General features: G+C 49.4%; 1 protein-coding gene across 3 annotated transcripts in view; it reads right to left on the bottom strand.

The window, feature by feature from the left end:
- The window catches only part of smg (sterile alpha motif domain containing protein 4 smaug), a 119,133-nt gene that overhangs the window by 52,818 nt on the left and 44,021 nt on the right, over positions 1–22,294 (bottom strand). For 2 of the 3 annotated variants that reach the window (XM_075867472.1, XM_075867473.1), the window contains exon 1: positions 7,117–7,300. The exons of the other annotated variant lie outside the window; for it this stretch is intronic. In XM_075867472.1, the coding sequence (XP_075723587.1) occupies positions 7,117–7,177 (61 nt within the window). In that variant the 5' untranslated portion in view covers positions 7,178–7,300. Of the gene's footprint in view, positions 1–7,116; positions 7,301–22,294 lie in introns of those variants that run through there. 3 annotated transcript variants of the gene reach the window in all.

Here is a 22,294-nt window from a genome sequence, read left to right as displayed (position 1 = left end):
GAGAGTAATCTTACTCTTTTGCGAGAGTTCTTAATTGCAAAGCTTTGCTCGTAGTATACTGTACGAGCAAACTGCATGACTCTGTGAAAGAGACCCGTAAACTCTCCATGGGGATCATTACACCTTAGTCAGAGAATCATGGGAACCCGAAACAGAGTCAACGCGTTTTGTGTAAAGTCCATGTCGAGGGTCGTGAAAACTCGACAGAACTTGTACAGAACAACTAATTAGTTGCGAGGTTAAGGGCGTACTGTCCAGGACACAAGTACCCTCACGCACCACACAGCAACGATAGTTGCCTGGGATGTAACCTAGCTGCGCGCGTATACATTGCAGTCGACGTCATCATCATTACAAAGCGAACCTATGTAGTGGCGCGCGCAAAGCCGAACAAACACGTATCAAAAACAAACCAAACGAAAAGGAAGAAGAAAGCGCAGGCTATACCACGCGCACTGCCAAGTCCAAGCTACGGATTGAGCGCCTCAAACAATACAACACGGCGGCTCCACTGGTCGTACACGGGCAATTAAAGAAACAAAAAGGCGAGGCGGTCTTGTTATAGCGGGCGCTCAAGCGTGCACGCCCACTACACTCGGCCCAAAAATAAACCCGCAGTCGCCCCGTGCAGGAATGCAGTTCGGCCTCAAGATTCAGCGGTGCGCCGACTCGCAGGTATACCCCGAGTGTTTATACCAAGCTTGGCCACCCGCAAAGCCCTTACTGCAGAGCCGCGGATAATGCGATGAGTTCTAGTCGATGTTATCGCTATAGCGTGGACCCTCACGATTGAACGTTGCAGATTATAAATTTCCGGGTCTCTTTTACGTACCAGAACAACGATGCGGCTGTGAGCCGTGCCGTAGAGTAAAGGGCTCCGGAGTAATTTTAACCACGTGGGCTTCCCTAATCAGAGCGTAAATCTAGGTAGACGGATCTTAATTATTAGAACTAATGTTTCAGATGCCTTATCAAACGCGAAAGCTGGTGTCATCGACATGGGCGATGCAAAATATCATGACGTCACAGACACCAAAGCTTGTGACGTCACGTGAAGTCAGGTGCACGGGTCTTATAAAAGGCGAATGTTTCAGATGCCTCATCAAACGCGAAGGCTGGTGTCATCGACATCGACATGGGCGATGCAAAATATCATGACGTCACAGACGCCTAATCTTGTGACGTCATCACATGACATCGTCGCTTAAACAGAGGTAAACCGATACCGGCTGCACTCAATACCCACGTTACCTGCAGAAAGTGTTTGACAAAGAAGGGGCGGGGGGGAGGGGCAGTAATACAATCGGCTGGGCTGGGGAAAATGAGAAGAAAAATAATAAAATGTCTCGTCTTATAGGCGAGTGCACAAAGGTCCTCTGGAGTCATTGCTGTCACTGCCGGGAATCGAACCCGTATACACAAGCTTAGCACAGTGTAATGACTCCGTGATCAATACAGTGTAAGAACACACACACGGAGGCCGCATATTTCGCTGGTCACAGAATGTGAAGGCCTTGACTTTTTTTTTTTTCTTCTCGCATTCCACAACCGAATAGCCCGGTCTCACAACACATGCACGAATAATTGAGCTGCACTTACTACTTGTTTTTGTTAGATTTAGCTTGTATTAGCACGATACAAATAACAACGAAACACGACACAAACGTAGAGAGACAGGTAGGCGATGTAGGAAATAGCGTTTTTCGATATGACGTCACGTGCAAGATGAGTTGCGTTTTTTTTTCGCGAATAAGACGGTTGCGAACGGCATGGAATAAAGAGTTCGGCGTTTAGCTACTACTTTTCCCTTCACGTCCGTGTCCTGTTTCGTTCTTATATGTACCGCGCTAATACAAGCTAAGTTCGTGGACGACCAAGTCATCCGAGCTACAAAACTTTTTTGTTTCTGTTATTTTTTTAGGGCGTAGCTCCTAATGATAACGCACTAACGAATGGAGAAGCCGGTAATCTCCTCGATCAGTCGGTGTCACGAAAGCACGAAATTTAATAAATAAGTAAAACGGCAAGAAAAAAAAATGAAACCGGAACGCGAGGACTGTACAACGCGATTCCGGCCCACATCACAATGCGAACATGGCGTTACGCAACGAAAGTATCGTCTAACGCACGCAAGACTGCAACTTGACCCTCCTCCTCCTCGTCCTCCTCCTCCTCCGTTCGCGCTTCTGGACCGGTGTCGCTCCGAAACTTTCCAGCGTCAAAGGCAGCGACCCCACACAGCTGGGAGGCGCGATCGAAGAAACAGATTCGCGGCTTCGCATCGCAGATCGGCCGCACGTCTGAACGGTGTGTAGGACGATGACGACACGCCGCGCAGATACGCGGAGTGTGTTCGCACGCTACGCCGATATCGAATCCGCGGCATGCAGCGTTTGGGTCCGCGTCTTTTTTTTTACGCGAAGAGTGCCGCAAATTATACGGCCATGCTGCACAACGCACGATGCAGGTTGCGCGTTCGTTTTGTGGCGCAAGTGCGTATATCTTGTCAATGTTGTTGTTGTTGTTGTTGTTGTTGTTATTGTTGTTGTTGTTGTTGTTAAAAGCACACATAATTTCTTTAGTTGTTTCCGTCCCCGGCTGCCATTTGGATTAAACGACCAGAATGCCGAGTGATGAAGCATATAAAGCATCTAAACAGGTGACAATGCGCCCACGCGGTGAGTGAGTTAGTGAGTGAGTGAGTGACGAGCGTTGCAGACGAAACAAGGCTAACTGCGAGTGCCCAATGAAGAGAGAATGAACTTTGGTGAAGCAAATCAGTGATGTTCGCGTGACGTCACAGACGTCACGTCAACGTTATAATCTGCGTAGAGTAACTTAACAACATGACGGCCGCCGTGACTTCTCATCTCATTAGAGAGATGGTCAGTACCGGGGAGGAGGACACAACAGTCCGTCGGTCCCCCCCCCCCCCCCCGCGTTATTTTGTGCTCTCCCCGCTTTCATCCGTTTGTCAGCCGCGCCACGCGGGGCACACAAAGGTGCGGATCCCCTAACAAAGGCTAGTTAAGAGACACGGGCACTAATCCGACGTCACCGTTTTCTTACACTCCACGCCGTTCAAGCAAGAGTTTGGATTGTTTTAAATTCTCTTTTTTTTTTCCGCGTGTGGTGGAAATTTGGAACAAGCTTGATGGTGCATTGCGTAGACTGAACACTGTAGAGTTCGGGAAAAATTTTATGTGTTACTCACATAAATTTGTGCGCACTATTGTTTGTTTCTGTGCTTTCGTTGATTTTTCTGTACCCGCTCCTGCAATGTCCCAGGCATGGGACAGCAGTACTTGTAAATAAATAAATAAATAAATAAATAAATAAATAAATAAATAAATAAATAAATAAATAAATAAATAAATAAATAAATAAATAAATAAGAGTTCGCGCAGCGCCTCGACCGGCTCCGTATTCCCATAATGACAAGTTCCGTGACGTCGATGAAAACCACGTAATGCACACAGTTTATACATTGACGTCGCGTGGACAGTTTGGGAGCCGTGCACCTCGTCGTCGGGCGCCCAGGTCTCTCTCGCGCACTCACGTGCTTTCCCGGCTTTCTTGCGTTCAGCCTCAAGTCAGTCCCATGAATTCAAATAAAAAAAAAGAACGAACATCACGAGAGCTTGGATACGCAAGCCGCTTGAGGACCCCCCGCCCCCTATCAATAAATTTCTTTAATTACGCCTGCCATAGTGTACGCGGCAGTACACAAGCGACTCGAAACACTTCTCACTGCGCGAAAAGGTGAGAAGGAGCAAGAATGCGTGCGTGCGCTCCTTCTGTTTATCTTTTTTTCCTCTCTCTATCACGTCGCTATCAGACTATACACAGCTCTCACACCACATGCACCGAGAACGCGGACCAGCGCACAAATTATTTCTCGAAAAGCGGAGAGTGGTGAGACGAGGGGCCGGCCAGGCCAGCCAATCCACCGCACCTCTCTGAGCCCCGCGTTCACACAAGTGCGGCGCGTTACACGTATACATAACCAGTACTGCAGTAGCTGTATACAGACTAAAGAAGAAAACAAACACAAGCAAAAAAAAAAACGAGAGCCGTGCCAGTAAAGCACGGCTCAGAAGAAACCCGTATAGCCGACGCCGGGGAGACAAAAAAAAAAGAAAAAAAGAGAGGAGATTATAACGAGTAGCCACGCTTGCTGACCGACCACGCGGTAAATTTAATAACGGGTAAGGAGGAAGCCGTACAACACAAGCAAAACGGGCCGCGAAAAACAAAATAACCGTATACGACGTAGGACGACGGGACGAAGAGCTCGAAAAGAAAAAAAAAAAGATACGAAAAAAAATTAAAGAAACACGAAGCGCGCGCCTTTGTTCGAGGAGCCGCAGCTTGCAACACTGCTGCCACGCTCGTCCCCGCGTTTTCTGGAGCGAGCCGGCGAGCTGCGACGCGGTGTGAGGACCGTAATTGAGCTCGCCTCGAAACGAGGCTTAACTAAAATCCGCAGACAAGCAAGACATTGGAAAGAGACTAGGCGGAAAGCCTCCACGGCGACCTACTCTATAAGTAAGACAAAAAAAGGAGGGGGGGGGGGGGGTGGCACACTATTAGTCTTTTCGGTAACTCCTGACTAGCCACGTCATGACTCTCTTTGAACGTTCACTGTCTTTTGGGTCTCACGACTATCCGACGAGGGTGCAATGAAGGAGAGTTCACGTGTCTGCTTGAAGAGAGTCGAGTCATAAGCCTGACGAGCCGGAATTCACCGAAAAGAGTCGAAGGGCTCCTCACTACACAGTCATCATCATCAGCCTGACTATACGTCCACTGCAGGACAAAGGCCTCTCCCATGATACGCCAATCAACTCGGTCCTGTGCTTGCTGCTCCCAATTTATACCCGCAAACTTCTTAATCTCATCTGCCCACCTAACCTTCTGTCTCCCCCTAACCCGCTTGCCTTCTCTAGGAATCCAGTTAGTTACCCTACACAGTGACGCTGTCTAAACCTACTGCATGCCGTTGTAGTGGTTGTCCCATTACCGAGAGAGGGGGGGGGGGGGATGATGATCTCTAACGATGTCATGATGACGATTATGATGACGATCATGATGACAGAGATGCTCGCAGTGATGATACACATAAGCTCTTTTTAGCCAACTGTGTACACACGCGCGCTTGCAAATTCACTGTCTAACAATTTTCACGGCGTATAGAACTAGATTTTTTTCGTCCTTCGAGCGCACGGCGATTCCGAGTGTTTGAACTAATTTTGATGTAGTTGTTGTTAAGTTAGTTTCAAGTTTATTTACTCAAACGTGAACTGGACCATGCTTGCCCAAAAGCAAGGTATATAGAGGTGGAACAGTAAAACCTGGCTTATTTAAAGTCTGTTAGCATAGGTTACTTCATATTTTAAACTATGACATATGAGAAAGGTACAGGTGAATCTTCCCCGAAGAAGACAGGTGTAAAGGTAGGCGCATTTTAAATAGTTCGTTCAGGTTTTTCAATGTCTGCATTTCGATATGTGGATATGTAATTAGGTTAGACGATAGTGACAGTGTTAATCGTGGCATTTTTTTGCATATCAGCAGCACTTCTTTTGTGAGTAGATAATTGTGCGTGGCGTGTGTCCTTTTCGACGTATGGCCAATGTTAGGGCACGACATTTCGCAAGGACAGAAGTAACTGTTTCCTTATCGCATGTTGGCATCCTGGGACGTCAATGTTAATTGCGACGCACCTTAACAGACGTCTCCTTCGCCATACTGAGGTTTTCAATGTTCACATGACCCGTCACATATTCCCGAATCTGTTGAATATTGAAACCGTGCGGCATATCAATCGAGGCGATCATTCCTTTATACTTATTCCCAACCGTCGCACTTGACTAGGTCGGCTGTCTTGGCAACGTTCCAGAATTGAACCGTAGCGGTCCCGAGTGTTTGAAATGCAACTGTGGCGCTTAACGTATCAAAACTACCTGCACGGTCTCCTGAAATACCCTAAAAGTATATAAGTGCATTGCAAAAGTATACCGTTAGTCATAGCAGAGTTAATGAAAAGCGACGGCGTACGCCACCTCGAACTTTCTGGAAAGAGTACATTGGTGGAATGGAGCTGGTTTCAACCGCCCGATGTTCTCTATCGCGTACACTGCCTAAGCCAGGTACTTCTTTTATTGTCACGTAGGGCGACAGAAACATGTTATCGCTAAGGATTTCCACGGCCGTAGGGGAGGTCACCTGGTTTCATGTTTTGGCCATCTGATGTTCTCAATCGCACCTAAATTTGACCATGCATTCCTTCGAATGCGAGAGAAACACTAACAGTATATGTTCACGTGAAGAACCGCTTCCTGGTTACCCCAGCCCGGGGTTCTTTCATCACCATTGTAAATATAATCGACTCGTCTACGCTCATTGCGTGGCAAAGGCAAGTTTCCATGTTTCTACACTTTGGCCCGGTCTCACGCTTACAGCGGCCACGTCATCTCCACAAACTTATTAGCCTAGTCGGTACACCTAGCTTTCGTCCTGGGGCTTGCCTTCTCCTGGAGTCCAGAACTCTTCAAGGCGCTGCATGCTTATTTTTCTACTTCATTTCGATTAAGATTTCGTTAACACGTGTTCGTTCCCTGCCCTCTTCAAGTCCGTAAGGTTGTTCACGCCCCTTGAAGTTCTTAACTGTGCATATAACACGTGGTAGGCATATGTATTTTAACCTTTCAAATTTCGATCAAAATGCAGCCGTGATGCGTGCACGTGTGGCCACGTGGCTCAGCCTAGCAGCGGTCGCGACCAACCGCAACCCTCGAGTCTCGAAAGAAGACGAAAGCCATGCGCATACGTACAGCTTACGAGAGCACTCGCTGCTTGGTCGAGCAGTGAAGTGGTCACCAAAGGTCAACTCCTTAAAAGCCCGTGCGGCGGTGACTCGGGAGGCGAGATACACGTCACGTGTACCACGGGGTCTCAGGGACGGCGTGCAAACGATGAACCAGGAGGCATCGCAACTACAACTACAAGCTATCCAAAGAGACCCGTCGGCGGCGCTCACTTTTAACACCCAAACAACCAACCATCCACGTCACTCGAAGCACGGCCAGAACTGCATACCGCGGCGGCACGCACCTCTGTCGAAAAGCACGTCGCCGAGACGCTGGGGAGGCCAGGCACCCTGGATAAGCTGCATCGCGCCGCCTTGCAACAAGCGAAGCTCCCAAGACGACGATCCACGGGCACGGTCAGCAGCCGCTGCGGCGTAGACCTGACGGCACGATGCAGCAACGGCGGCCTTGGACGGCAGCACGATCCCGGGACATCGATGGCATCGCGGTGGTGGTGGTGGTGGCGGTGGTCAACAACCGCGTCGACGGCGACAAATCACAGTTCTTCTTCCTCCGGCAAGCTCCGCGAAAGCTTCGAACGAACACGCACTCCCCGTCCAAACTCCTGGAGAGACGCCGCTGAGGGAGACGGCAGGGTACGAAACTGACAGGCAGCCGGACGGTCCGAAGAGAATGTCCGTTCCTATATATCGTCACAACCACACGAGACAACTCGTAAAACGGGATTCCAATCTACAAGGCTCCGAAAAGACTCCACGACAAGACTCCCCAAGACTCCGCCAACGTCCACTGCCCGTTTCTCTCGGACAACGTGTCGAGTTCAGTCGGCCAGCGCGGCGCCGTCGAAGAAAGTTGCCGCAGCCCCCCACGGGCGAAGGAGAAGGTAGCAGGGCGAGCGAGGCCAGTAAAGCGGAGAAAGTCCACCGTGGTGCCACGAGCCGTCGCACGTAGGTACAGTAAGTAGCCGGCCACGCCGCCGCAGCCACGCGCTCTCTTTCCTGGAGTATCCAGCTACTAACCTTCCCCCCCCCCTTCTCATCCCCCCTCACTACCCTCCTTCTCCAGCGACCGATCCCTCCTTTCCCCCCTCTTCATTGGCAGCAGCGGCCACCCGTTCTTGCCGCCAGCGTACCTGCCACCTCTCTCTGGAGTCACACGATCGGCCGGTGGCCTACATTTGCGCCGCGCTGCGCCAAGCGAGCAACTTCAGCGAGCGCTCGCTCGCGTCGTGAAGAACAACAAGCGCGCGGTTCCTCGTCTCCTCCTCTTCCTCCTCCACCTGCGAGTTGGACAACTCCACTACCGCATCCCTGTTTTCTCCTCTCCCACCCGTCATTCTTCTAAGGCTGCAGCCGGTCTCACTCTCCCTCCATTTCTTCGGTCTTTTCTTGTACGTCTCATCGTCATCTTCCTCTTCTTCGTTCTCTACCGCTTCCCCGTTCTTTTATTTTTCTTTTTTTTTTTCGCTCTCTAGCTTCACGTCGACGTAGGGAGAAATTAGTAGAAATGTAAAAGAAATAAAGCACGCTAGCCGCCAAAACAGTCCAGGAAACGACGGCGGCGGCCTCCACGGTGAGCCCCAACCAGAAGAAGAAGAAGGAATGAAGAGTGCAAAAAAAGAAAAGCGACAGACGGGGAAAGCGCGCCACAGGTGTACCTGTGTGTCTAGGCGTTGTGCGTGTGTGTGTGCATGCTGTTCGTTATTGTTTCCTGGACAAAAACAAAAAAGGGGGAGGAGGGGTACAAACCCGGCAGCGAAGAAGAAGTAGTAGATTAAGAAGAATAAACGGCGTGCGATCAAAACTGGAGCGAGAACGGCCACGCTGTTGTGAGGAGACAAGGAAGCCCACCACCACCGCCTTCGCTACGCCACACCACAAAACGCCATCCCCCCCCCCCCCCCCCCCTCGGTACCCGGAGGTTCTGACGCCGGTCGGACCGATGTTGATGCTGTTGCCACTCTTTTTTTTTTTTCTCTCGAGAAGCGCCCAAACTCACGCACCGGGAAGGCAGAGTGGAGAGGACAAAAAGAGCAAAAATAACAACATACACACGAAGCTTATATTTCCTTTTTACGCGACTGTGGACCACGGAAGAAACGCCGGGTAGGTGTGTCGCGAAAGACAGTTTCCTAAGAAGGTGTAGGGACTCCAGCACACAAGAGAGCGATGACCTCTCAGAGAGTAACGCTAGACGGACGGCCGTGGAGCAGCCGTCGATGTCAAACTCTTACAAATAATAGGCGTGATAGGCGCTTTGCACCGACTTTTTTTACGAAATGCAGAAACAACGGTCAATGGACCATATGAGGATGGGATCGGCAGCTCTGCAAAAGTCAATGAGACTCTATAACCATGGGATCGCGAGATCAACAAAAGTCAATGGGACACTATACCGATGGGATCGGGAGCTCAACAAGAGCCAATGGGACTCTATAACGATGGAATCGGGAGCTGAACGAGTCAAAGGGACTCTAAGATACCGATGGAATCGGGAGCTCAAGAAGAGTGAAAGGGACTCCATAACGATTGGATCGGCAGCTGAACAAGAGTCAATGGGACTCTATGACGAAGGGATCAGGGGCCTCAACGTACTCCGTTAAGTATGCCACTAGATGGTGAAATAAGGTCGTGCGCCATAGCACTGGCAATGTAGCCGTCGGGACGTATCGAATTTTTCGCATGCGTGCGACTGCAACAAGGTTACGGAGCAATGCTAGTTGGTCATCCACACGACGACAAAGACAGGATGCAAGAAAACGAAGGTCATATTTGATGCCGAAAAACAAACTCTCTTATTTCCTGCGACATCACTGTTTCCCGTTTTTTAGCTACTTTTTTTGGCAACTGGTCGGAATAAACTTGCTGGGAGCAAAAGCTACACCACTCGGATGAAAATCGGCGGCCTTCGGGGAATGCTTTCACATATTGTCCATCAAAACAGGAATCGCAGCTTTTGTTATGTTTGCATTAAAATGCTTTCACTTTTACGAAATATGACCGCACGTCGTAGCCACATTTCTGGTACCCTTGGCTTCGTAAGTTACACGTCTGTTCCTGTTGCCGGCTTCTTCGCTTGCTCTCGCTACTGAGTGTCCGTTTGGAAGACTTAATCCCCTCGGATTGGCCAAGGCATGTTGCCAAGATATTTAGTCATGGCTACTTGCCTAGTGCCACGTACCAAGTCATGTAATTCCGCGTAGTCAGTGTCACCAACCAAGTGTCGTGTCACAACATACTCGGTTCATGCACAGGGCCAGTAAAACATTCGAGTACGTGGTACTGGCTGCATATGCACTCGGTAAGTGGTGCCACAATGCCTCGCTTCATTCCTCCTTCAATGTCACGAACCCAGTGCAACATCACCACTATAACCACGAACCCAAAGCCACATACCTAGCGATACGCGGCTGGCACCCCATACCCGACGCCACGTGGTCAGTTACGTTACGATACACACTTAGAGCTACGTTGACAGTACTACATGCCCAGCTGAACACGTTCGCAGTTCTTCAGGGTTCACTCTCGGCAAAAATGTAGACAACACCCGCGAAATTGGCGGGAGAAAGGTAAATTTCAAAAAAAAATTGTTTCACTCGAAAAAATTGCGCTTTCGGCGTCGTAGCCAAGGTGTGAATGATAATAAGGCCTGGCCAAGAGAGCAAAATGACGGTGATATCCTGACGAGACAGAGCATGGGCCTGGACCATGGCCAACGCGAAGAACTTGTTCACGGTATAAGACTGTATGTCTAGCCCTGCGCATCCCCATCAGAACGTGCCGACGCCGTAGCCGAGGACATCATCGAGCCCGGCATTGACTTCGCTATTTTCCCAAGTACGTCATCTGCATCCCGTACTTTAATCGGTCCATTAATCCCAATATGCTCGCACGCTCGCATCCTCTTTTTTATTGCCCACGAGTTTCTTCTTCTCTTTTACCCTTATTCAGAATTACCCGGTTTGGCTAATCATCCTTCACGGTTACGTGTACAGCACGCGGAGGATAAGGATGTCCATCCAAGTTTGGCTATCAACGGCGGTAAACTATCTGGAATCCCAATTGGAAGATTCTCACGCCGATGAAAGCGACCCTAGAGAAAGTCAATGAGCTTCCGGTATATATGCTTTCGATGCTGCATTAGGAGGACCGCAGCGGGCCCGGGACAGGCGCTGCAATGATGAACGGCGGCTTGGCGACATCATTGGAAAAAATGCGACTGTAACGTGCCAAAAACTCCGTACGAACGTCGAAATGGCGTTATCTGTTCTCTTCCCCCTGTATGGAAGCCAAACGCATTTATAACCAAATGCTAGGGACCTCTAAGATACAAGTTAACGCAACGGTCATGCACCATGACGTTGGCAATACAGCCGCAACGTAACAAGAATCATTCATTGAACATCCATTTGTTGCGAAACATTATAGACTGAGGTGCAGCCGAATGCTGTGAAGCATTATAGACTGAGGTGCAGCCGAACTCTCCGTAAAGACACAGAATGTGCACAGAAATGTATGCGTTCGCGCGTGCGTGTTTCAGCTTTTCAGTGGGGCGGGAACGTTTTCCTTAATCTGAAGTGAGGGTCGACCCAGGCAAATGGTCATTTTACGCTGTGTATGCCTGGCGAAAAAAAAAAATCTTGGAGAGGGGAGGGGGGCGGGCACGAGCCCGGTGTCTCAGCCCCCAGCTACGCCAGTGGACCGTGTCACGACTCTAGTAAAGGTATTCCAGCATGGCAGTGAAGCCCAACGCAACGTGTGCACATGCGATCCCGATCCAAAAAGCAACAAAACTGAAAGCGTCCCAGTTTTGTGCTTCGCGCAGTTTTCGTTTCTTTTTCTTTCGGACAAGGAGGGGAGGCCGGCATCGACTGACCGAACGGCGGTCGGTCAGCGAGAGGAGGAGGAGGGGAGGGCTCGCTCGGCTGCAGAGTCGTCCTGCTTCCTTGAATGTTTGGGCGAAAGGGAGCGCGTTTCGGTCACCGACGACCAGAAACCACCGGCCACCACCAACGCCACCGAACACGGCAGAAAGCGATTGCGCTAGCCGAGGAGGAGGGGGAGGAAGCCCCGCGATGCCTTGTAGAGAGAGAGATAGAGAGAGAGAGAGAGAGAGAGAGAGAGAGAGAGAGATGAGAGCAATGGCAGGCAGGCACTTGGAACAAACGCCGCTCTTGGAAAAAAAAAAAAACGCGAGCGAGGGAGTAGAAAACGCAGCCAGTCCAATTCAGTTCATTACCACCGCGCGGCCAGCATGCAAACACACAACAGAAGAGCAAGCAAGGGAAGGCGCTGCTTGTAGAGCGCTGTAAGGAATGGGGTAAAACAACGCGGAAGGCGCCCGCCCGACGAGCGCCCGATCATGGTAGCGGGCCAGTGGAGCACGGACAAAGCCCACGACTACTAGACTGCTACTACGGACGACGTAGTTAGTAGTAGTAGTAGTAGTAGTAGTAGTAGTAGTAGTAGTAGTAGTAGTAGTAGTAGTAGTAGTAGGGACACAGAAGTGAAACAATGCGTTATTTAAACAATTAGCTAAGTCTGATAAATTATATTCTGAAAACTAGTGCAAGTAATTTCACCACAGCAGCTTTATTATTGCAAGAGGATCCCAATGTCAACGAGTTTCATTTTCAAATATCCCGACAATATCTGCGATACCTATAGTGCCGTCCTAAATTTGACAGCAGGTTTGTTTGTTTGTTTTTGCATTTTTGACCCAATCGCCTCAACGAAACTACCTGAAACTTGGCATGTTCAGTCACCGTTCCCCTCCGAAGACAAAGTACTACATTTCTGCCGGTTAGGAAGTACGGAGACCCGAGTAAACGCCGTAAAAAAACTATAACGCCACGGCCGCTTGTGCAGGAACATCAGCGCTGTCACTACTAATACTCTTTTTTTCGTTTTTTGCGCGTTTTCTCACTGATCACGATGCCTTCTCGTTACAAGTTTGCATTGATTCATTGATACGTGGGGTCTAACGTCCCAAAACCACCGTACGATTTATGAGAGACGCCGTAGTGGAGGGCTCCGGAAATTTCTACCACCTGGGGTTCTTTAACGTGCACCCAAATCTGAGCACACGGGCCTACAATATTTACGCCTCCATCGGAAACGCAGCCGGGATTTGATCCCGCGACCTGCGGGTCAGCAGCCGAGTACCTTAGCCACAGACCACCGCGGCGGGGCAAGAAGAGAGCGAGGCGCAAGGACCGAAGTAAGGAGAAGACGGGAAAGATGGACACTGTCGCAGGAGTCCGAGGACGGGGCACCACTCGGTGAGAGCTCTTGTCGGCGACAGGAGATGTGGGGTAGGGCTAATCCAGTCGGCCAGAGCTACGCGGTCATCGTCGCCGGGGACAGGCGTCAGGAGGTGGCGTAGGACCAACCCAGTCGGCCAGAGTTGCACTGTCGTCGGAGATCGCGAGGGCACAACCCGGTTGGCACGAAATCCAGCGAGCGAAAAGGGGGAGATATGTCTATACGTCTATTTGCATACTTCCAAATAAACAACTTAGCAGAGCGGGAGCGTCGAGAAAGCTAACGAATCGCGCTCAGAGTCTACTGAAAAACCGGAGGAAAGGCTCGCCCATCGTCGGCCTCCTGTCGCACGACACTGATTGATGGGTTCACGGTATCATTAGTAGATCACATTGGGTTGGTAGAAGGGTAAACGGTATGATTAGTAGAGCGAATTCGGTTCGAACGTTTCACGTCGGATGAGAAGTCTGGGCTGGAACGGTTGACGATAGAATTAGTGCACAGGTTTGATCGGTTCACAGTATACGATTGGCAGCGTCCATTTGGCTTCGACTGGTTCACGGCAGGCTCGGCGTTGCACACTAGTCTTCAACTGTCCATGGCATAATTAATGCGCAGGCTTAGTAAGCTCACGGTAGCATTAGTAGCACGCATTGTATGTGAACGCTTCACGTTGTGTTATAATAGTGCACATTAGGCTTGGTTCGGTTCAATGTACAATTAGTAGTGCACAAACGTGATCCGTTTGCGGCAGGATTAATAGGGCACATTTCGTTCGACCGGCTCGGGGTAGATTTAAAGGAGCACATTGGGCCCTGAACGGTGCGCGGTGCAGCGCTGTAGTGTTCGCTGAACTTGAACGGTTCGCGGTCGAATTAGGTGGTGAGGCGACGCTTAATTGACCGGTTCACTTCACGGCGAGATCAGATAGTGCACACTTGCCCGGGCTATTCGCACCGTACGAGTAGTGCATACTGAGCCACAGCGGAACTACTTCACTTAGACCTCGTTGTACCAAAGTCACATCTGCCACAAAAATACTCCCTTATACCGGAAAATTCGTTAAAAACGTACATTACTAGCACTGTGCCGATGACGGTCATTCTTCAATTACTTCGTTATATGCGATAATTCCTTATATCGAGTTTCACGTTATATCGAGGTTTGAGTGTGTAGCGCAAACTGGATTCTAGCGGTTAACATTTGGCTTGAAACAGGTTCACAGAGTAGCGTTGGCAGCGCACACGGGGGTGATGATCCAGGTCCATCAACACTATAGCCTGTCCTTGCGTCTTAAAACTTTGTTTTACACTATAGTCTGTCCTTGCGTCTTAAAACTTTGTTTTACACTATAGTCTGTCCTTGCGTCTTAAAAACTTTGTTTTTAGCCTATGGCATCTATGCACTCTACTGGGGAACCCGGTTGTTGGGCAGGTGCTTTCTGCGTCGTCGCGGTTAATGCCGCCCTGCCACCGTCCGCTGTCGAGGACAACGACGATGCCAGAAGAAAAAAAAAAATGTGAAAGAGAGGGGAGGGGGCGCAAGCGGGAAGAAACAAACGCGGCGGCCAGTCATTCCTCCAGGAAGGGAGTAGAGAGAGGGGTGGCGTTGTGTCGAAAGAGGAGAGTGTCTTTTTTTTCTCGCCCGTTTCGTATAAAGCGAGCAAGCGAACGCGTTTTCTGCGGGTGTACGCCCGCTATAATGACCGTTTTCCTTTATACTTTTACACTGTTTGTTTTTCTTTGCTTTTGTTTTTTTTTTTTATTCTCTCGCGAAAAGCTTCGTTGCGCTGCGGCCACCACGGTAGCGCGAATATAAATACCACACCTGTGGCTATACAGGGCGACCGCCTCCGACTCAAACGGGAGCTAACAGGAACCGCGCACTGGAATAGTGTACCAGAATACTGGTACAGCGTACGCTGTAGTACTGAGTTCGGTTTCCAGTCAGTGCCACTCAGCGCCCACCGTTTTATTTGATTTCTTTTTTCTAATGGCCGGAGAGGTGCATAGATATGGCGTTAGGTAGCATGCACGGGTACTGAACTCGGAATGACGGCCTCGCGTTTCCGACGTTTAAGCTTCGCACCATGCGTGTGCCTGCGCGGGCTTGTGACTTTTGATTTGCTTGCCGATGAATGCGTAGTAACGGCGGAGCCAAACCGCGACAGTGAAGTAACTAGAAAAATATGAATGGGGTGGAGCATATTCGGCAAGCATTCTCAAATCATGACTGGTAGATTGCCACTATATCGCTCAAGAGGAAGGTATATAAATGCTGCATCTTACCGGTACTTACCTGCGGGGCAGAAACCTGGAGGATTACAAAGAGGGTTCTACTTAAGTTGAGGACGACGCAGCGAACAATGGAAAGGAAAATGATAGGTGTAATCCTAAGGGACAAGAATATAGCAGAGTGTATCGGGGCCGAAACGGGTGTTAAGGACACCATAGTCGAAATAAAGAAGAATGGTCACGGGCAGGGCTATGGTCATGATCATGGGCAATCCAGCACGTAGGCAGGATAACCGCTTGGTCATTAAGGATCGCAGACTCGATTCCAAGAGAAAGCAAGCGAGTGAAGAAGACAGAAAGTTAGGTGGGCTGATGAGACTAGGAGGAAGTTTGCAGGTACATAGTGGCAGCAGCAAGCACAGGATCGAATCGAGTGCCGGAACATGGGAGCGGACTTAGTCCTGCAGTGGGCGCGTAGTCAGGCTGATGATGGTGAATACGTTTTTGGTGAGTGGCGAGCATGGAGTGAGGAGGAGCGTGAGTGAGAGAGTGAGTTGTCGCAAACGACAACGCACATTCACGAGAACCTTTTCAAAGAACCCTTCCGATTGGCACCAACTACCGGGTTAGAGTTTACCGTACTTCTGTCGGGACCGACTGTATGCACAGTCGGTTCTGAGCTAGTGCGAAAATGACTGAATGCTGATAAGACATTTTATTTTGAGATCAAGGTGGAGTTTCGCCTGCCGCACTTACTCCCAGCGGACACTAGAATGACGTCAGGTTACGGCGTCAGTTATGGTTTCTTCAATGCACCGCTATGACGTCACGTACCAAAGCATTCAAGTCAGTCGCTTCCGTGTCACCGACAGAGCCACGGAGCAGAGCTGCCGTGGAAACTTCGCAATATCTTGCGAGCACGCTACGAGAAAAAGAAACTCTGAGCGTGCCGCGACATCAGGGTACATTGTGTAAGAATCAAAACCAGATTTCAAAACGTGTTGCGAAAATTCACACTTATCACTAGACTTTCGAAGCTCCTGAAGGTCAACATATTTGCACAGCGCAAGACTACGAGTAGTTACGACGTAACTAGAATAGAAGAGACAAGAACAAGAAAGGGCGCTCTTTCTGTCTTTGTCTCTTCTTCTGTAGTTACGTCGCAACTACTCGTAGTCTTGCACTATGCAAATATGTTGATTCCCAATCACCAACTAGCCCAAGCATCTGTCTTGTCCTGAAGGTCGGGCCTTTCTTTTGTGCAAAAAGAAGAAAAAAAAACACACCACAGAAGATTTTTGTGCCAGTGCCTCCTCATAATGATAATAATATGCGGGGTCTTAAGCCCCAAAACCACGATATCGTATTAAAGAGATGCCGTATAGCGTTGGGCTCGTGATTGACCATCTGGCGTTCTTCAACGTGCACCGACACCGTACAGTACCAACGCCTCCTAAAACAACCATGCCTGGAACGTCGCTCTCTTTTCAATTGGGAGCCTCCTGCAAGCCCGCGATCTCGGAGGCCATGCCTCCTGCCTTGTGTTGCGACCGGCCGCCGCGTGAGACCGCTCGCCTCCGTACCGCTCAGTCACGTGACATGACGGCTGCTCGGAGGCAACTGCGGGAGCATTGCTGTGTCCGCAGGGGGCGGCCGTCAGAGACACTCTATGATAATACTCGGGGTAGTTTGTTTGAGGCCAGGACGGGAGTACTGCGAACCAAGACATATCGGGCCAAATACGAAGGGGTAGACACGGTATGCAGTGCGTGTGAAGAGGAGGAGGAAACTGCCGAACACTTGACAATGTTCTGTAAAGTGCTTCACCCTACAGTTGAGGATGATGGCGCAGAGTTTTTCAAAGCATTGGGGTTTAGGGACAGAGAGGGCAAAATAAACTTTAAGCGGGTAGACTTAACTAGAAGGAGGTTATCTGATTGGTGGCTGAAGTCAAGGCACGAGTAAAAATTAAACCCTTCACTGCAAAGTACGAATCCTCAACCTCACTATTTAAACGAAAAAAAAAATCTAGTTTTTGGTTCATTAAGTATGACGGCTTGGTGGCGCTAGCCACCGCCCGATCTAAAGGGTACAGCCATATCCATCTATCTATATATCGCCTTCGTACCGAAGGAGGAGGGTAAAATCAGAGGGTTGGGCATCGCGTTCGCGGCTCACGTGCCAGGCATAATTTTCTTTAGGAAGCGTTGACAGTACACAAGCCTTTACCATTACACCTTCCCCGAAATGCGGCCGGGATTCGATCCCACGACCTTCAGGTCAGCAGCCGAGCAACCTAGCCACTGATCCCCCGAGGCGGACATCAGTCCGCTTGGAAGAAAACAGTAATCGTCGACTCCCCGGCGGTGTTGTTCCGAACGCAGAGACAAACATCGCCGCGCGGGTATTGGTTCAGCGACCTGCTGCAGTCAGTCGAGACGATCGCCTCTGCCCAGACGCGTGCGTAAACAGTTTATTTTTCTTTTTTCGTTATCAGCGACGGTCTCGGCGGAGTACAAAGCGACGGACGCGGCGGCTTGCACCGCGGCAAGCGGGACCACCGCATCGGAGGCGTGTCTGCAAGTTTGCCGGCGAAACCGTGGGACAGATAGAGCTATAGTACGACATTTTCCGAGTCGAAGGTAACAGAGGTTTTACAGCGAAAGCTGTTACGAGATCGGAACACAGGGTACGAGCGGCACCGTAGTTGTCCGCTGCCGCCGGTGCCCATAACCGATATCGCAAGAAGAAAAAATCGATGAACAAAAACAATGACACAATGAGATTTGGCTGCTTGCCGGCGTAGTATTTCCAACACTGAACCACACGGCGCTTGAAACGCATTTCAAAAAACTGATTTCAAAACTGGCCTTAGGCAGGCTTCTAGTCGGAAAAAGGAATCGCGCTAATGTGAGTAATAAATAATGCGTTTTCGAACATAAAAGGAACAACCAGGCGTCAAACACTGCGAATTGCGTAAAGTGTGGGTCGTGCAATGCTCCAGCCCATTTACAAAAGCTTGTTCTTGATTACCTATATTAAGCGTGGCGCATACCCACATCAGGCATAAATCATCAACGTTTTCAGCCTTTGCATAAAAATATTGCACAATATCCCGAGCAAGTGTGTAGCGGATATAGCACGATCGATTGATTGATTTGTGGGGTTTAACGTCCCAAAACCACCATATGATTATGAGAGACGCCGTAGTGGAGGGCTCCGGAAATTTTGACCACCTGGGGTTCTTTAACGTGCACCCAAATCTGAGCACACGGGCCTCAAAGCGGATATAGCACGCTTCTCCGAAGAATGATGAACGATAGCATAGTGAAGTAAGCCAGCCTACCACCACTACTACTACTACTACTACTACTACTACTACTACTACTACTACTACTACTACTACGACACACACACACACACAAACACACACACACACAATTATTTATAGCGTGATGGGCAGCCAGCAAGTGCGCTTGTAGCAATTACTCAAAGAGACTTAAGAAAAGACTCTGAAAGGCCACTCTTCGAGCTTTCGCAGGAACCCGCACGCACGGCGGTTTTTTTTTTCTTTTTCCTTTTCTTAGCAAGCAACGGAAACACAGTACGGAAAGGCAGCCACACAGAACCGGCTGACGAGTGCGCATGCGCGAACATAGTATACGCGCATACGGAAAGGATTCGCGTCATATTTCCGTAACGCGTTTCCGTATAGCTTGCTAAAAACAGAGTCTAATACCAGACTGTAGGTCCACACATACCATACTTATACCGCACGGTAACTACAACCTGGAGCTGCATTCATTCGCTTAAAAGGGGCATGAACAGAAATACATCCGCTTTCTTTCATATTGAAGTCAAATAACATGCTTGTGCACGCGCCAAAACCACCACACGGTTATGGGGCACGCCCCTAATAGTGTGGGAATACGGATGAATTTCCAGCTGCTAACGTTCCTTTATCACGCCCCTAAATATAGCCAAGTTTACGCGCTATTTTCGTTTTTATTTTTTTTCACCCTGTTCCCTTCTTTACCTGCTCTGTGTTTCATGGTTTTTGTGTGTGTGTATGTGTGTATCCAAGCCAAGTAATCACGAGAAATGATCTAAGCGACGTATCCCTCACTGGTTCACCGCTGAACAATTAAACATTCCTCGTACACCAAACGACATTCTCGATATGTATGCACGCGATGAACGAGAACGACCATTTAATCCCCGTCGTTCACCTCGAAATTCACCCGCTCCAAAAAAAGAAAAGAACGGTTTGACTCGACCGTACAACAATCTCTAATCTGCGAGGCAATCGACCTTGCCTTTATACGTGCGCCATTCGATCAGCTGCAACAAGAACGGAGACGGGGATTAGACTTCTGCGAAATCGAAATCGCATCGAATTCCTTTAGAGTGATGGTGCCCGAGGGTTCTTCGCCTCACCGACTAGCACGCGTAGATATCTACATGCTAGAGAGAGAGAGAGCACGTAGTCTTGTATAGGGACATTTCGTTCCTATATTTAAAGAAAAGAAAAAAAAAACACACGTGAAGGAAGTTGGCATCGATAATCGAAGCGAAGGGATTTCACGGCGAGTATAGTCTTTGCCGCCGAAACGTCGCGAGGTCACGTGCCTTCTTCCCACAGTTACACCTTTCGCTTTCGACGCGAGAATGCACGACACGAGAATACCGATAGCGGGGCGAAGGACACACTTTACAGGTTCAGTTTTCACTAGAGAGACAAAGAGAGCGAAAGAAGCCTTTACAAGCACGCACACGGACACAAATGCTCAGACAGCGTCTAGACACCTAGGTCTTTAGAGGATACGTAAACGAAATAAAGATGAAAAACAAGAGCGCGATCGATGGTACACTCGATATCCCGTTATGGCGTACGGCATTTGACGTTTTGGCGAAGCACGCGCTAATCTCCCGAGATGTTGTTCCTGCCCTTCAGTGTGCTCTAAAGAAGAGTTAACCATTGCGCGACCATATATTAAAACAAAGCAAGAAAAAAAAAGATGGGAACACTGCAAAGGTACGAAGACACTTCGGCACGGCGTTAAGTAAAGCAAGAATGGGGTGAACTCACATTGTATGATACCGGTGTCCCACTGGCACTTTTTATCAGCTGACACGGATCCGGATTGGATTTCTCAATCTTGATCAACAATTGTCTCCACTAGACGATACAAAGTGATCCGGATCGATTTCACCGCAGGCGTCAGCCAAATGGCGAATCGAAAACCAGACTGCGCAGTTTTCTTATCTGGATCTCGATGCACAGTTAGCGATCGCCTTGATGCCTATCGGAGAGCTGATCGCGATTAAATGTAACCGAGTATCAGCACCCGATTTTCCGTATCGAGTGCAATACGGATGATTGATATGTGGGGTTTAACGTCCCAAAACCATTATATGATTATGAGAGACGCCGTAGTGGAGGGCTCCGGAAATTTAGACCACCTGGGGTTCTTTAACGTGCCCCCAAATCTGAGCACACGGGCCTACAACATTTCCGCCTCCATCGGAAATGCAGCCGCCGCAGCCAGGATTTGAACCCGCGCCCTGCGGGTCAGCAGCCGAGTACCTTAGCCACTAGACCACCACGGCGGGGCGCAATACGGATGAGGCTGCGTTCAAAATGGGGTGCGCAGGTAGGTAAAGCGGTAATACGAGCAATCGCTTCTTAGACATACTAATGCTAAATATCGCCAACATAATGTGTGTGTGTGTGTGTGTGTGTATGTATGTATGTATGTATGTATGTATGTATGTATGTATGTATGTATGTATGTATGTATGTATGTATGTATGTATGTATGCGTGTGTGTGTGCTGAGTCTTTCTTCGTTTTGTTAGGTCGATGGTCTTGTAAAACCTTGACATGGCAGCCCTTAATACGATTCCCCGACGATGACCAGACAGCTCCGAACCCCTGAACTTTCTTTTAAGTCGTGTCCTCCTCCTGTATGGTCGGAATGAAACGTTGTTGAAGGCATTCGAATTCGTCGACCAGGATGAAAAAGAAAAAAAAATAAATACCAGCTATTCTTACCAGGTCGCCTTCACAAAGCATGGCGAAGATGGCTGCCATGTGTCAGCAGAGACATCAGCGAGTACTTTTCATTTCGGTCGGCGTTTTTCAATGTTTCTGCGATTTCATTAAAGTGGACCGATTACTACCTGTCGCGGAGGTGTTCACCTTTCCCGTAATGTCCCTCAGTGGCGCTGGACGGACGGACGGACGGACGGACGGATAGCGATGGAGCGGACAGTGCAGCTGGAGCTATTACTCACCGAGCTTCTTGTCCCTCGTCCAGATACCCGTCTGCTATTCCAGGCTCCCCACGCTCTTCGAGATATCTTGGAACACCAGCGTCTACAAAAACGGCAAATACTTCCCCCACGTCCCACTCTCGGCTGAGTGTGAAAGAAGCGCACGAGTGGCTCCACCTGCAGACAAATACATATCCGCACGTGTGCATTTAAAACGTGCGATGCATCCAAGCGCATTCGCCGGTTCCTGCCCGTGGTGTGGAGGACAGCCAAGTCCTGCCCACATTCATTACGTGGGAATGTGAGTTAAGGCCACCCAAACTTGACGCGCCTCAGCTTTCGGTGCAAAATTCAGGACGGAGCACTCCTTGTTGGCCAGCGAGGAAATGGAGGCCCGAGCGGCGCTCCTGGACAAGGCGCGGCGCGCGCTGCTGTGGCCAGTGGACTCCACTCTGAACTAGGGGGCCCCACCCACCAGCTTCTAACCCTTCTTCCTTTTTCTTTTTCGTAATAAACTTTTTTTTATATTCTATACTTCCCCTCGGTTATGAAGCGTGGAAGCTTGGGCAAGTTGGTAGGACATAACTGAATTCAGGAACTTTTTTTTCTGTCCTTGTTTTTTTCGCTTCCGTAGTTACGAAGTAACTACTTGTAGGTTGCGCTGTTCCTAAATTCAGTTTCCCCTCGGT

This window comes from Rhipicephalus microplus, chromosome 6, assembly GCF_043290135.1.
Source record: "Rhipicephalus microplus isolate Deutch F79 chromosome 6, USDA_Rmic, whole genome shotgun sequence".
Lineage (NCBI taxonomy): Eukaryota > Metazoa > Arthropoda > Arachnida > Ixodida > Ixodidae > Rhipicephalus > Rhipicephalus microplus.
This window is presented reverse-complemented; position numbering and strand designations above follow the sequence as displayed.